This window comes from Molothrus ater, chromosome 2 (assembly GCF_012460135.2).
Source record: "Molothrus ater isolate BHLD 08-10-18 breed brown headed cowbird chromosome 2, BPBGC_Mater_1.1, whole genome shotgun sequence".
NCBI classification, from domain to species: domain Eukaryota; kingdom Metazoa; phylum Chordata; class Aves; order Passeriformes; family Icteridae; genus Molothrus; species Molothrus ater.
In genome coordinates, this window is record NC_050479.2 from 35,642,620 (window position 1) to 35,655,291 (window position 12,672).

The 12,672-nt window shown below is 35.7% G+C and overlaps 1 protein-coding gene across 1 annotated transcript; it reads right to left on the minus strand.

The window, feature by feature from the left end:
- TNFSF13B (TNF superfamily member 13b) lies at window positions 1-11,981 on the minus strand. The gene is made up of 6 exons (XM_036384579.1): window positions 11,575-11,981; window positions 11,386-11,491; window positions 3,765-3,821; window positions 3,289-3,401; window positions 3,041-3,191; window positions 1-1,346 (listed from the first exon to the last, which is right to left on the minus strand). The coding sequence occupies exons 1-6, from the start codon at window positions 11,899-11,901 to the stop codon at window positions 1,234-1,236; spliced, it is 867 nt and encodes a 288-aa protein (XP_036240472.1). The 5' UTR covers window positions 11,902-11,981; the 3' UTR covers window positions 1-1,233.
- Window positions 11,982-12,672: the final 691 nt, after the last annotated feature.

Below are 12,672 nucleotides of genomic sequence, written 5' to 3' on the forward strand. Positions count from 1 at the left end.
AAAAGGAAAAAGGACATCTGTTTATTTTTTCTACAGATGTGAATTTTTTTTGTAAAACAGAGTTAAGCATTATATTCAAAACCGCAGAAAAAGCCTCTGAGATACAAGTGTATTTTCTTAGTTGAATGTCTGGTTCCAGATCTATTGGATTTTTTTTTTTACTGTATTCCATAGAATGGATCATGGCAAGAAGCAAGAGAAATATGACAGATATGTATGAAGTGGTATTTCCATTGGCTAAACCACTCAAAAGAAGATAAAATTCTATTCCTAAATGCCCAAGACCAATGTGTGTATACATACTCTCAAATATATACAGATTTGTCTACATACTGTATATATCTACACGCATATCTATATATATGACTGCAGAAATTATGGAGCCAGAAATCCAATTCCAACCACGGTGTTGTGTCTAATCTCACTGTGCTTCTTCCTGTGCCAGCCTTGTTTACATAGAAGTGTACACATATTCCTTGACAAGTAGCGATGCTTTGAAGATTGAGCTATTGAAGTGTTTTACATGTCCTTTTTCCAGTAAAATTAATTCTAATTAGTAAATGCTAATAGATTGTTGTAATTTATTCACTTTTTGTTTACAGAGAAGAAGCAAGACAGTGGCTGCAGTTCTGTATATTTTTTTAAGTATCTCAGTCACTTAGAATTTTCCTTCCCTGTATCCTTCCCAGTATCTCTGGGAAAAGAAAAAAAACCACCAATACTCAGAACACAGCAACTAACAATTTCATTTTGTTGTGAGGAGTCTATTGTTCAATGTCTTTTCTCCACACTTTATATATTAAATACTTTACTGATAAAAAAATGCAAATCTAGGACCCACTTTAATTTTAGATTTTCTTTTCAATTGATAACAATTTGATAGTCTGTGGTCCCGGTCATGTTGTTAGTTTTGGGCAACTCCTCCTTTGGTTTACCATATGGATAACAAATTATTTCAAAGCCAAAACCTCATTGTTTTATAGTTGTTATCTAGAGTGTCCCATTGTCTAAAATAAATTGGCTTTCTGGTAATCACATGGTGGTTATTTCACAAGTATGTCTGGTATGTTTCCTGTTTTGGGTTTGCATGTTAAAGTGAACAAAATTCTTAGAAGCCTGTGGTGGACTGGGAGAGGTTGAATTGGCAGCTTTATTACAATTCAATATTTTTTCTGACAAAGGCATAGGTAGAGAAGAAAATAGCATTAAGCATAAAAACAGAAATGAAGGGCTTCAGAGGAGTCTTACTGCACCAAAAAAAGTACCGTCTCCATCCAAGGATATTTTCGCCCTTCTCCGTGGTATTGTAAGTTGAAGTTCATCCCCTTCTTCTAATTTTGCAATGCCTGGCAAAAGATTTGGAGTATCTTTAAGTTAATATCTCAAACACACTACTTTATAAATGGTACTCAAAAGTCATTATGTGTCATCTTCCAAATGTAAGCACAGCTTGTTACTTGTAAGGAGTGTTTTTATCTTTAGGTACAATCTTAGAGTTTACAGCCTATCCAAAGCTGACACTTAACATTGTCTGTGAAGATGGACTTAATTTCCACACTGCACTCAGGATAGCAGAATTCACTTCAGCAAACACAGCAAAAATTTCTAACAGTGGTGTACCCAGTTTCCTCATGTTATGGTGATGAGACAGTCACAATCAGCATTGAGTATTACTGGCCCCAGACTACTCTGTTCCCACACTTCTGGAGGAGGTCTTATGAGCTTTACCAACCTAATGAAGTTACCACACATCAGCTGATCCACTACAACTGCAAAGCACAAGTTTGCCTCCTGCCAGACACACATCAGCTGATATGATAACCAAGAGCATATCGCCTTCAAGCTGCAGCTGCTGAGCTGAGAACACATCTAATACCTGCTGTGACACAACCCAGCAGCATGAGAGAGAGAAGTCAGAACTTTTTTTCAGGTGAAAACAGAACAGTAGGAATTTGGGAAGCAGGAATCATGAAGTGGCAAGACAGAGATCCCAGTTAGGAAAGGGGACCAGTAGTACAAGGGTAAAATCAGAATATAGATGAATGTGTAACTAGCAACATAACCACCTTCAAAAAAGGGGCAAAAAAATCAAAGGAAGTGTTTGGACATCCTCAATTGCCAGGACAAAGTATCTAGTTAGTTAGTTAGTTAGTTAGTTAGTTAGTTAGTTGGAAATTTTTTTATTGGGAAAAAAATAGCTGCCTGCCACATCCCATTTGTTTAATGTCATTACTTGCTGACAGCCAACTCCATCCCTCAGTGTCATCCACTTTTTCATAAGGCATTGAAAAAAAATCTTGCTGGAAAATAACCAAAGAGAAAACCCTCAAATCCACCATTAAGGTGGAAAGACAGACAGGTAAGAGATGATATATGGGGTTTTATAGGCCTTGACACTAACTCCTTAAATGCTACTGCAGGAATATACACATATATTGACCATTGAGCCTGCTGGACTTGCATTAAATATTTTAATTTGTCTTTCTTGTGATGTTTCTAATTTGTGCAGTCATAAAGACCACCTTATAGGAATTAACTGTTTTTCATCAAATCAAAGACTAAAAATCCAGTAGTCTTTATAAGGAGTAGAAATTTCACAGTTAAGTATGCAAGTATTGGATGGCTAAAATCCATACATGATATTTCAAAGGAGAATATAGCAATTTAATATTTTCTTGGGATGACTAAATGTGGAATTCAACTCCTAAGTTAAACTGAGCTCTTCAGTGAGGACAGTAAATATTCCTCTTGCCTGCCTCAGGCATCTAACTGAAAGCACCAAAATGTCTAACCACATTACAGAGGCAATGAAGAGAGCAAAATTGTTCAGATCACCAAGCTAGATGCATAATCTCCAATTGCTGATATTTCATATAAAACTGTATTTTCTGAAAGTATTCTGTAATTTTTCAGTGAGCCAGATCCATGAATGCAGACACTGTTCTTTATGACTCCTACAATACAATTGCCCTTCACCACAGATTCTATTTGATACAGCTTATTATTTGCAAACAAAGAAAAGGAAAATGCAGATATTTACCAGCAGTATAGCAAGAATTATTTGGATAAGACTGTGGCATATTTTGGATGCAGCGAAACAATGTCACTAGGCTGAGATCATCACCAAACACATGAGCCTTCTTCCTCTGTATTAGGTGTCCCATAGCAAATGTTGTATCTGTATATAAAACCTACAGAAAGAAGAGGTGGAAACTTTAAACTTATTGTATGGAAGCATTAAAAAATCATGACAAAAGTCAAGTGCTGAAGTGAATTGAGCTTTCTCACCTGGCCATATATGAAAAAATAACCTGTTTCTTTGATCACTATTTTATTTCCTTGTTCTTCCAGAGCTGTTCCGCGTTTAAAGCTCAGGAGCCAAGGGACAATGCTTGAATCATCTAAAAGACAAAATAATTTTGGGTGATTGGAAATGTTATTTTCTTCATTTTCACCTGTTGAGAAATGACAAAGGCTGACTTCTAGAAAGAAATTCCAGTCTCCCTAGGTGGATTTCCCCACTGGAAAGATGATATTTGCAAGAGCCATCCAGATACAGGGACCTTCCAGATTCAGGGACCTCCTTGTTGTTTTTTTGAATTTTTTTTTTTGTTTGTTGTTGTTGGGTTTTTAAAAAAATTATTTGTTTATTTTATTTTTAAATTTGCTGTTAAAACTCAGTTACTGCTTTGAAGTTAGGTAAAATTTGTTGAAACAGTTATCCCATGGAATAGTTAACTATAAACCATGGCACACATTCTTACCTTTCTGTTGGATATCACTTTTGCTGTCAGCAATCAGTTGCAAGCAGGCCTGCAGCACTGCAAAGTGAAAGCATTTTGAAATCAAAGAAACATAAGTCAGTAATAAAATAAACTTATGAAACTACTTTAAGAAAAAAAAAAAGGTCATGGAAGAAATCTCTCAGTCTCACCACTTATTTTAAACCAGAACATATTAGTTTTAACACAGATTTTACTCATATGTACAAAATGAAAATTCCTGTCCCAACATATACTAGATGACTTTCAGGGAGTCAAGTGGGAGACCTCAGGTAACAGCACAAGTAACACTTGCTTGTTTCCATATCTGGTCCTTATGTAACTATGTACATTAAGTCAAATGAGCTAGAATCATTAGGTCAATTAGGCTTAATAATTTTCTAAACAAAAGCTTGAAAAAAGCCCCAACCCCACTAATAGACAGCAGATTTTCTACTATGTTTGACATATTATTTAGAGAAATTACTTTCTATTTATAGTTGCTGTAAAATATTAGTCATACATAGTTTCATAATAAATTCTCAAAGTCCATATATACGTACTTTCAATATGTTTTCAGATACCTACATTAGATCAACCTATACTAAGAGGGAAAATAGAGAAAGTTGGCAAATTAATGCATCCTTAGCAAATTAATGCACACATAACAAATAACTTGGTATCCATCAAAGTGTGTGGCTCAAAACTGTAGAGATTGGTGACACTAATGAGAAATAAGTTATTTGTTCAGAAAAAATACTGCAGAATGTTAAAATATAGATTTGCAAGTGAAAAAAAGATCTTGTAAAAAAAAACCTGCTAAGCATTGTCAGGCAACAGGATAAAAGGAAAAAAAATAGCTGCATTTGCTTGAAGCAGATTTTAATCAAAACATCTGGTTGTTATGTTACTCTGAAGGATGGAAAACCAAGTAGTAATACTTACTCCACATGACAGAGACCAAATGAATTTATTAAGAGTCAAGAGAAGAAAATTCTGCTATGGATTGCTCCATTTTGTTTGCCACTTTTCAAACAAGAAGGCTGTGGGTTAGATTTGGCCACACAGATTTGGCTATAATGGGGAATGCCATGGATATGTGGGATCCTGTTTCTGCATCTGTCAGTGGTACCCACATGTAACCAAGTGTCCAGTGACACAAACCTCTTTGTGCACAGCAGGTAGCCAAAGGATTTGGGTATAAAGAAGTCTCTTGATGTTTCTAAATCTCCTTTTTAAGGAGTCCTTCTTGAAAACAGCAGAGGAGGGCTGGATGCTCACCAGCACTCAGCAGAGCCAACTGGCAGCACAGAAGGATTCAAGTGCACATCTGGGAATGAACCAACTCCAGAATGATCACACAACCTGCAAGCCCTCATGGTAATAGGAATTCTGTCATCCAAACTCCTGTCTCCTACACTGAAATGTGTCCTCGAGTCTTATCAATATACATCAATGATGTGCTACAATTTATAGATTTTTCAAACCAAGAATTTGAAGGCATCTGAATTATCTACCTTCTGGTAAGAAATAAAAACCACAAAATTAATAAAGGTATTATACTTCATACATTTTTCTATCACACTTGTGAGCAAAATAATTTTCTGGAAAATAAACTTCTAAATAAAATGAAAATATGATTTTATGGAGACACACAACACAGCACATCAGGAAATAAGTTTCAAAATTTTTAATTCATTTTGGAACAAGATGTCTTCATAGTGAATGGAATTTGGTGATCACCTAGTATTTCAGTAAGCTAAAACAAAATTTTAATTCTTGCTTTTAAAAGAACTCACTAATGTGGACACCAAATTTTTCACTAACCAAACAAGATTTGTGATGATTCCCACTAACCAGCTGCTATCCAGCTGTATGCCAGTGAGCAGTGTATACAAGCAGTGAAAGCTATGGCTGCTTTAGCAACTCTTGTTAAACTTGCCTGCAAACTTGGTGGGCATTCTTCAAGCTATCCTAATTCTCAGTTTGCAAGTGTGGATTTCTGTTTCAGCTGGTTGCAGCACTGAAATTCTAGTCAGCATTGCTGAGAACTGCTCATAGTAATTAAAATCTGCAAGATCAGTACAGTTTGAGATCATCTCCATCTTTTTTAAAAAACATAGCAACTCTACTTCATTCTAAAGACATCAGATCTGCACTTAATCTCTAAAAAAAGATCTGTCTCTTTTCTTTTAATATATGCAGATAGCAACAAGCCCCCACAGAATATAGTAAGCTTGTTTTTGGAGAAAATGCATGCAATTGTGTCCTTCATGACAATAGAAACTAGCACAGTGGCCATTTTCCCTAAAGCTACAAAAGACAATATCTAAAAAAGTGCTTGAAGGACTGAACAACAACGTGCTTCAAAAATATGTTCAGAAGCCAAAATTGACACATAACTATTTCCAGTATATACAAGTACTTTGACTTCAGTGGAACTATTTACATGCCTAAAATTAAGTAATTTGTTGAAAAAATTCCAAGTAAACACTACTACTAAGAAGGAGAATATATGGATATACAAAGTACATTTTCTGCGTAAATTAACAGGAATTTTCAGTAAAAAGTAAATGTTGCTAAAAAACACCAGCAATTGTATTCCAAGAAGTATCCTAATCTTAAGTACAAGATGAAGATTACATGTATTACAAAATACACATTGAATAGTTGCTATTTAATGTCTTTTAGCCCAGAGTAAGTCAAACCTGAGCAACATCTTTGTAGTCTAGAGGATTTTTGATTAATAATGAAAGCAAAATGCAGGATTAATGCAATACAACTTGAAAATGTGTAAAAATACCTAAACTGAATGTCACCATGAGATCTATCTGTATAAAAGTGTCTTGAAGATATTAGACAGTCCAGATGCCTTTATAAACCACAGCCAGCATATGCAATGATGTGTTCTCTACTGGTTGAGCAATGTAGTCACAATTTTAAAGAATCTCTACTATCTTTTGCTGAAGGACAGCATATCTCCATGCTTTAAGAACTTATATTGGTAAAATAAAATTTTCCCTCACATGCAAACTTTGTTATTTTTTAAATTGCATAATAATTTTAGTATTTTGCAATCTCACTTAATGATCCATCCAAACAAAATTTCAAGTTTAATATTTGTAAGCTCATGTATAAAATGTTAAGTTTTGATATCTGAGGTCTGAGACATTTGTGCTCATTTTTGCTGAAATAAAACCTAGGAAAAACCCTAATCTTGAAAAAAAAACTAACAAACCCAGACCTCCTTATACAGGTTCCTTTTTTGTCTAGATCTGTTCTCTATAGGTTTCCCAAAGCACATTTAAACACCAGACAATTTAATTTATAATGACAAGCATTTTCTTGAAGCATTTGCAGTTTTTCTTCCCTTAACTTCTTGATTTCTCATCACAAGACGTCTTCTAGTTTTTTTTTGTGCATATTTATAAACTGGTTTTCATGAACTCTATCACAGTAGAAACCTGGACAACTGGTTAATCTGGAATTTTTTAATAGAGATGTCTTTGTATGGCATTAATTATGGATTCAGTCTGTCCCTGCATTAAAATTCCTTGATTATAGTTGCATGTACGACTAAGAGCTAACAAACATCTTCAAAGAATTAATAGCATTATTTTGGCCTTCACAGAATTGCCAATAACACGTTACCTTTAGAAAAACAAAGGAATTGTTTACTAGGAATTAAGACTTCTATTATACAGAATATAGCAGAATGTTGGGTTTAAAAATTAGAGCATATTTGGTGTATTTTTGACTGTATAATGTTCTGCATAATACACAGCACTGATTTATTCACTCATTCATTCAGTGAAATTCTTCATGTAAAATTGCAGGAATTGCATCAAGTAATTTTCTCTCCTTTTTCATAGAAGGGTCTATTTCCTTTTGAGTTACACTTTTGCCAGCAGAAACAAATAAGGATAACATATATTTTCAAGAAGTAGGCCTTTCTTTGACCTCTTCAAACAATACAATATGAAGTATTGTGAATAATTGGTAAGGGAATTTTATATGTGGCATTTGTTTAAGCTAGTAAAAAAAGCTTACATCTCAATTCAAAGATTACTAAAGTCAAGTACCACTTGTAAAACCTCTTGCCATCCCTTTCTCACAGATATCTAAAGTAACAACATACACAGTCAAAACACTTCCAACCAACAAATGTATCAATTTTCCAGTACAGTAACTTTATTGAGAGCAAAGGCAAAATTCCATCACCATGCTTGGAAGATAAGAGTTACTTCCCATGGACACGACTGCTATTGGAGTAGAACCTGAAAATTGCTAGTAAAAAAATAAATTGCCAAATCACACGCCAGGTGACCCAGCCCCACTGATTTATAGAATTACATAGAATAGCTCCTCAGCTCCTTCATACATGCAAGGAGTTGGGCAACCTCTGTACACCACAGTAAATGTAGTCCATGGGGCTCCACTCTGATCCCAGCATTTGTGCTTACAGAAGGCCTGATTCTCACCTCCCTCGGCCATGGAAATCAGAATCCCAAATTAATGATCAGATTGAGGAACTGAAGGAGTGTGAAAATGAAACCTGATGTTGGTACTTGGCTTAGGCAATGGGACCTAAATCTTGTTCCTAGGCTCAAGTGCACATGCAGCTTTTAGGAAGAAACACACAGGCAATGCAATCAATGACTGTGAATAGAATATAAAATTCAGGAGAGGTCTTTTGTTGTGCACCAATTTTCCCCCACAGATGAAATTTGTAAAGAGAAAGACAAAAAGAAAAAGTACATCTGTTGTAACGTGTCCCGATATGACATTTGCCAGGAGTGTACGTTTCAAAATCACCCATTACCTCCCACTCATTGCATCAAGAACTCTGGTTCTGATTGCTGACTGTGCAGCTTTATTTGGAATTGATGCTTGAAACACTTCTCTTCAACCTACCCGAGCTGGAAATTTTTTCAAGACACAAAATGTGCAACTACTGATGACTAATAGTTTTATGCATTAGCACAGACAAATGTAAACCCCATAAAAAAAGAAACAACTTTGTGTTAAATCCACTTTCATTCAATTGTCCTTTTAATTAAAATGCTTCACTTGTATGCATTAAAATGAAAATTCAGTATGCTTAAGAAAGGCTGTAGTAGGTCTAAAAAAAGAATGATGGGGCATCCATTCCTGGAATTTGATGATTAAAGTCTAAAAATCCCGGAACTGAACAATGACTTTATTTATAAACAAGATATTAGTTCTATATTTTACTTCTGCTCTCTGTTGAAGCACAAGAGAAGCAATTAGATACCAGTGACATTTCCAGATATTAACTTTCTAAGGAATTGATCCATATTCCTTTCTAAGGAAACATCCAGTGATGTTTCCAAATATTAACTTTCTAAGGAATTCATCCATATAAAAGTAAAATGATGAGTCAACAATTAATTATGAAATCAGACTCTACTTTGAGACCTTGCTGAAGCAAACAGAAGTAGAGCAAGAACAGGCACCTCACTCAATACCCTGATTTATTTGTCATTATAGCAGAATGAGTGCCATACACCTGCAGGACAATTTGGAGACTGATGGGATTCTGGAACCCAGATATGAATGTCAAAAGATCAAAATGAAGGGCCTATAATTCTGTGTACATGACCAAGTAGTAGACTGGATTCAGCACCATGAACAACACCATGTTCTTCCATTTAACTCACTCTGCTAAAACAAAATTTAACATTGACTAGTAGGTTCATGGTCATCAGTGAAATCTGATCTGAGAAAATATAATATGTTACTGAAAGCTGAAAAGCTAAATTGTTTGTAATTAGAGTGGGTAGAAAGCTAATTCTAACAGACAACCTTTGATATAAATGAGAGATTTGCAATTTAATTTTTCCTTTTTTATATACAAAAATATGAGGTTCATGTTAGAAAACATTTTTGTAATAGGTCAGCTTATGTAGTTTTTCCCTTTAAAATGAATGCTCATATTCTGTGTTTTCTTTGATCCATCCTAAACAACCTTAAAGCCAGCTGTTCCTTAAAAAAAAGTTTACAGAAATAAGTAGCTTAATTGAAATTTTATATGTTACAGGTATGATCAGAGGTGGCTACATGATGAGAAGAATCAAAAGTCTACTCAGAAGCACAGCTGAGGAGCCCCAAACCTGCTCATCTCAAATAGCAGTAAGACAAAAGATGAAAGCTTTTGTGAAGGAAACTGGATTACTTGAAAAATATTGATGCTCTAACATTCATTTAAAAAAAGTCATCTCCTTATTTTTCATGATATTTGTACTTCAGATCACTTTTTTTAATTTGGGAGTTCCTAGGGTGGGGAGGGCAGGGGAGCTCTGTGGTTCCTGTGGTAGTAAACAGGCTACAAGAAATACAATTTAAGCAATCATGACCTCCGTCCTGTTTGCGAAATCTTTCTTAGCCAAGAGCTTGAATCAAAGACTGAAATAGAATAAATCTCATATAAACCTATGGATTTTAAGTGATGTCCTAAATTAATGGGGTTTTTTTGAATATTGGAAGTAAGGGGATTATACTTAAGAACTTTAATTTCATTTAGCTTACTGAAGCTCAATTGAAATACATTTCATTTTAGTTGCTTACTGAGAAACACATTTTATGCAAAGCTTCATTTAGTCTTTACCTATAATTTACTCCATTTCAACTTCTCTAAATAGCTTAAGATATCAGTTAAAATAATATAAAGTATACATAAGAAGAGTAAACTGATTTAGCAACTCAGGAATATTTTAGTTACTCAGTGCAATTAGCATATGTGTGCAAACTGGTATAATGAAATTCTGTATTTCATCTTATAAGACCTCATTGTGTTTGGAAAAATAATGAAATATAGCCATTTTATCCCCAAAGAAAAAAAAAATATATCCCATTAATATGTCAACTCTATAATACACATCAGTGGTCTTTTATGGAGCACAGTCTTCGGTGTTCTTTGCAGAACCTTTTAAAAAGGAGAACCATGACCAAAATAATCTTACTGGATAGGCATTCCTTTATTAATTTTACTATTTGTTGATAGGTTGTTTTAATGTAGAAATGATGCTAAACTTCTGAATTCCTTGTAGTCTGCCTCTTTTGTCAGGTATGAGCTAGCCTTTCTTCTTAAAAGCTCCTATTTCCTTAAAGTTCTCATTACTTCTCTCTTTTTTTTGATGAGTATGCTTCCCAGAAAAGTGAATTGGCATTTTTATTAATAGATTTCCCTCCCTACTTTGATCAGAGAGAATTGAACCGTTAAAAATCTGAATGATTTGAAGTTGCCTTTCTCAACTCTAACATATCATGCAATTTGGGATCTAACATTCAAAGTATAACCTGCAGATAGCATAAATATCTGGTACTTGAAACAGCATGTCCCTACTCATGGCAGGGTGGTTGGACTACATGGCCTTTAAAGATCCCTTCAAAACCAAAACATTGTGTGATTTAATATTCTGTCCTTAAAGAGAAATGCCTATGGTTAACACCATTCATCCACCAATAATTTTGAAAACCAGAATAGGCTCCGGGAGCACGGATCAACTGACAGGAGAAAGAAAACACAAATCAAACACTCCTGCTTTTCTCTAGACAGTATCCAACAGCAGCACCCCAACCCACTTCATCATCTGGTATTTACCTTTTTCTTCTGTGTTGTCAACAGACCGCCTGCCCCTGTTTCTACTCCCGTTCCAGATTTCCTTTTGGAAGCTCTCAGCTGCGCCAGTACCAGCAAGCCTGCTCTCCTAGCAAGGAGAAGCAACAGTCAGTGAGAGCAGCCCCACACTGGTCCATGCCCTGCAAGTCCAAACGCCCCCCTCCAGCTTACCTGCCTGGAGCCAGCTGCAGACACTTGCAGGAAGGAAGACACAGGGCTACCTGCTTCGTTTTCATCGGGGGACACGAGTGGTTGGTCTAGCGGAGACCTTGCCTGGATGCTGTAGATCAGCTCGCTGCGCAGAGCTTCTAGTTCTGTTTTCAGGATGATAACATGGTAAAGAGACACTGCTGCAAGACAAGAGGACAGGAGCATTGCAAGCCACAGGAATGTGACAGGAAAAAGTCCCGTGGTGCCTGAAGCAGCACCAGGGGGGGCAGAGGGAGAGGAGGCGGTATCCTTCTGTTGGATGACGTGCACACAGTCCACGGATTTCATCGCTGCTCTTTCCTTACTAAAGCCAGAGGGAGAGTTCAGCTGTCCCCTTCCGAGGTGCAATCCATGTTACCAGTTGTTCTCTGAAACTAAGGGCATCCAGAATAAGTGAACAAAACGCCCAGATCATTTCCTGTCATATGAAGCTGTTGATAGCACCATTAGACTTAATGTACACAGTGAACATCTAAGATTCTGTCTTCCTTTTGTTTCCACCTCTCTGTGCTGCATTTTGGAAACGAATACTTTCTCACAAGCTACCTTCCTCCTTTCACTTTCCACTAGTTATTTATGTGGCAGCTTGCTATAGCCATTTCCCATAATCTTTAAATTCAGGCACAACCAGTACCACTGGTGATTTTAAGCCTTATCTAAAAGTGCAGAAACCATGTAAAGTTTCCTGGCAGAAACCATGTAAAGTTTCCTGGCAGAATTTCATCCAGTGGTACTTAAAAGACATACACATATGACAGGCATGTACCTCTGTGTGTGTGTAGGCATATAGATGTACTCTCTATATACATTATATCATTTATATTAACATGTTTACATTCATATCCAAAGTGCCAATATGCTTACAGAGGAGATAAATTATTAAAAATAATTTTTTTCCTTTTCTAAAAACAATAATGAAAACATTCCCAGTTATGAGTCACAAATTACAGGTTTCTCAGTTGTATGAAGATGCTAATTCTGCAGTTCAGTTCATCAAACTATCTGGAAAAGGGATGACATTTTATTAAACTTTTCTAATAAATACAGTCTCTCTAAAGA

Excerpts from the sequence above, each read along its gene's own strand:
- TNFSF13B (XM_036384579.1), bottom strand. The coding sequence starts at position 11,901 with ATGAAATCCGTGGACTGTGTGCACGTCATCCAACAGAAGGATACCGCC. Across the intron at positions 11,492-11,574 it reads CTGCAGCTGGCTCCAGGCAG|GAGAGCAGGCTTGCTGGTAC; the intron begins GTAAGCTGGAGG and ends TCTCCTTGCTAG. Across the intron at positions 3,822-11,385 it reads TGACAACACAGAAGAAAAAG|TGCTGCAGGCCTGCTTGCAA; the intron begins GTAAATACCAGA and ends TTCACTTTGCAG.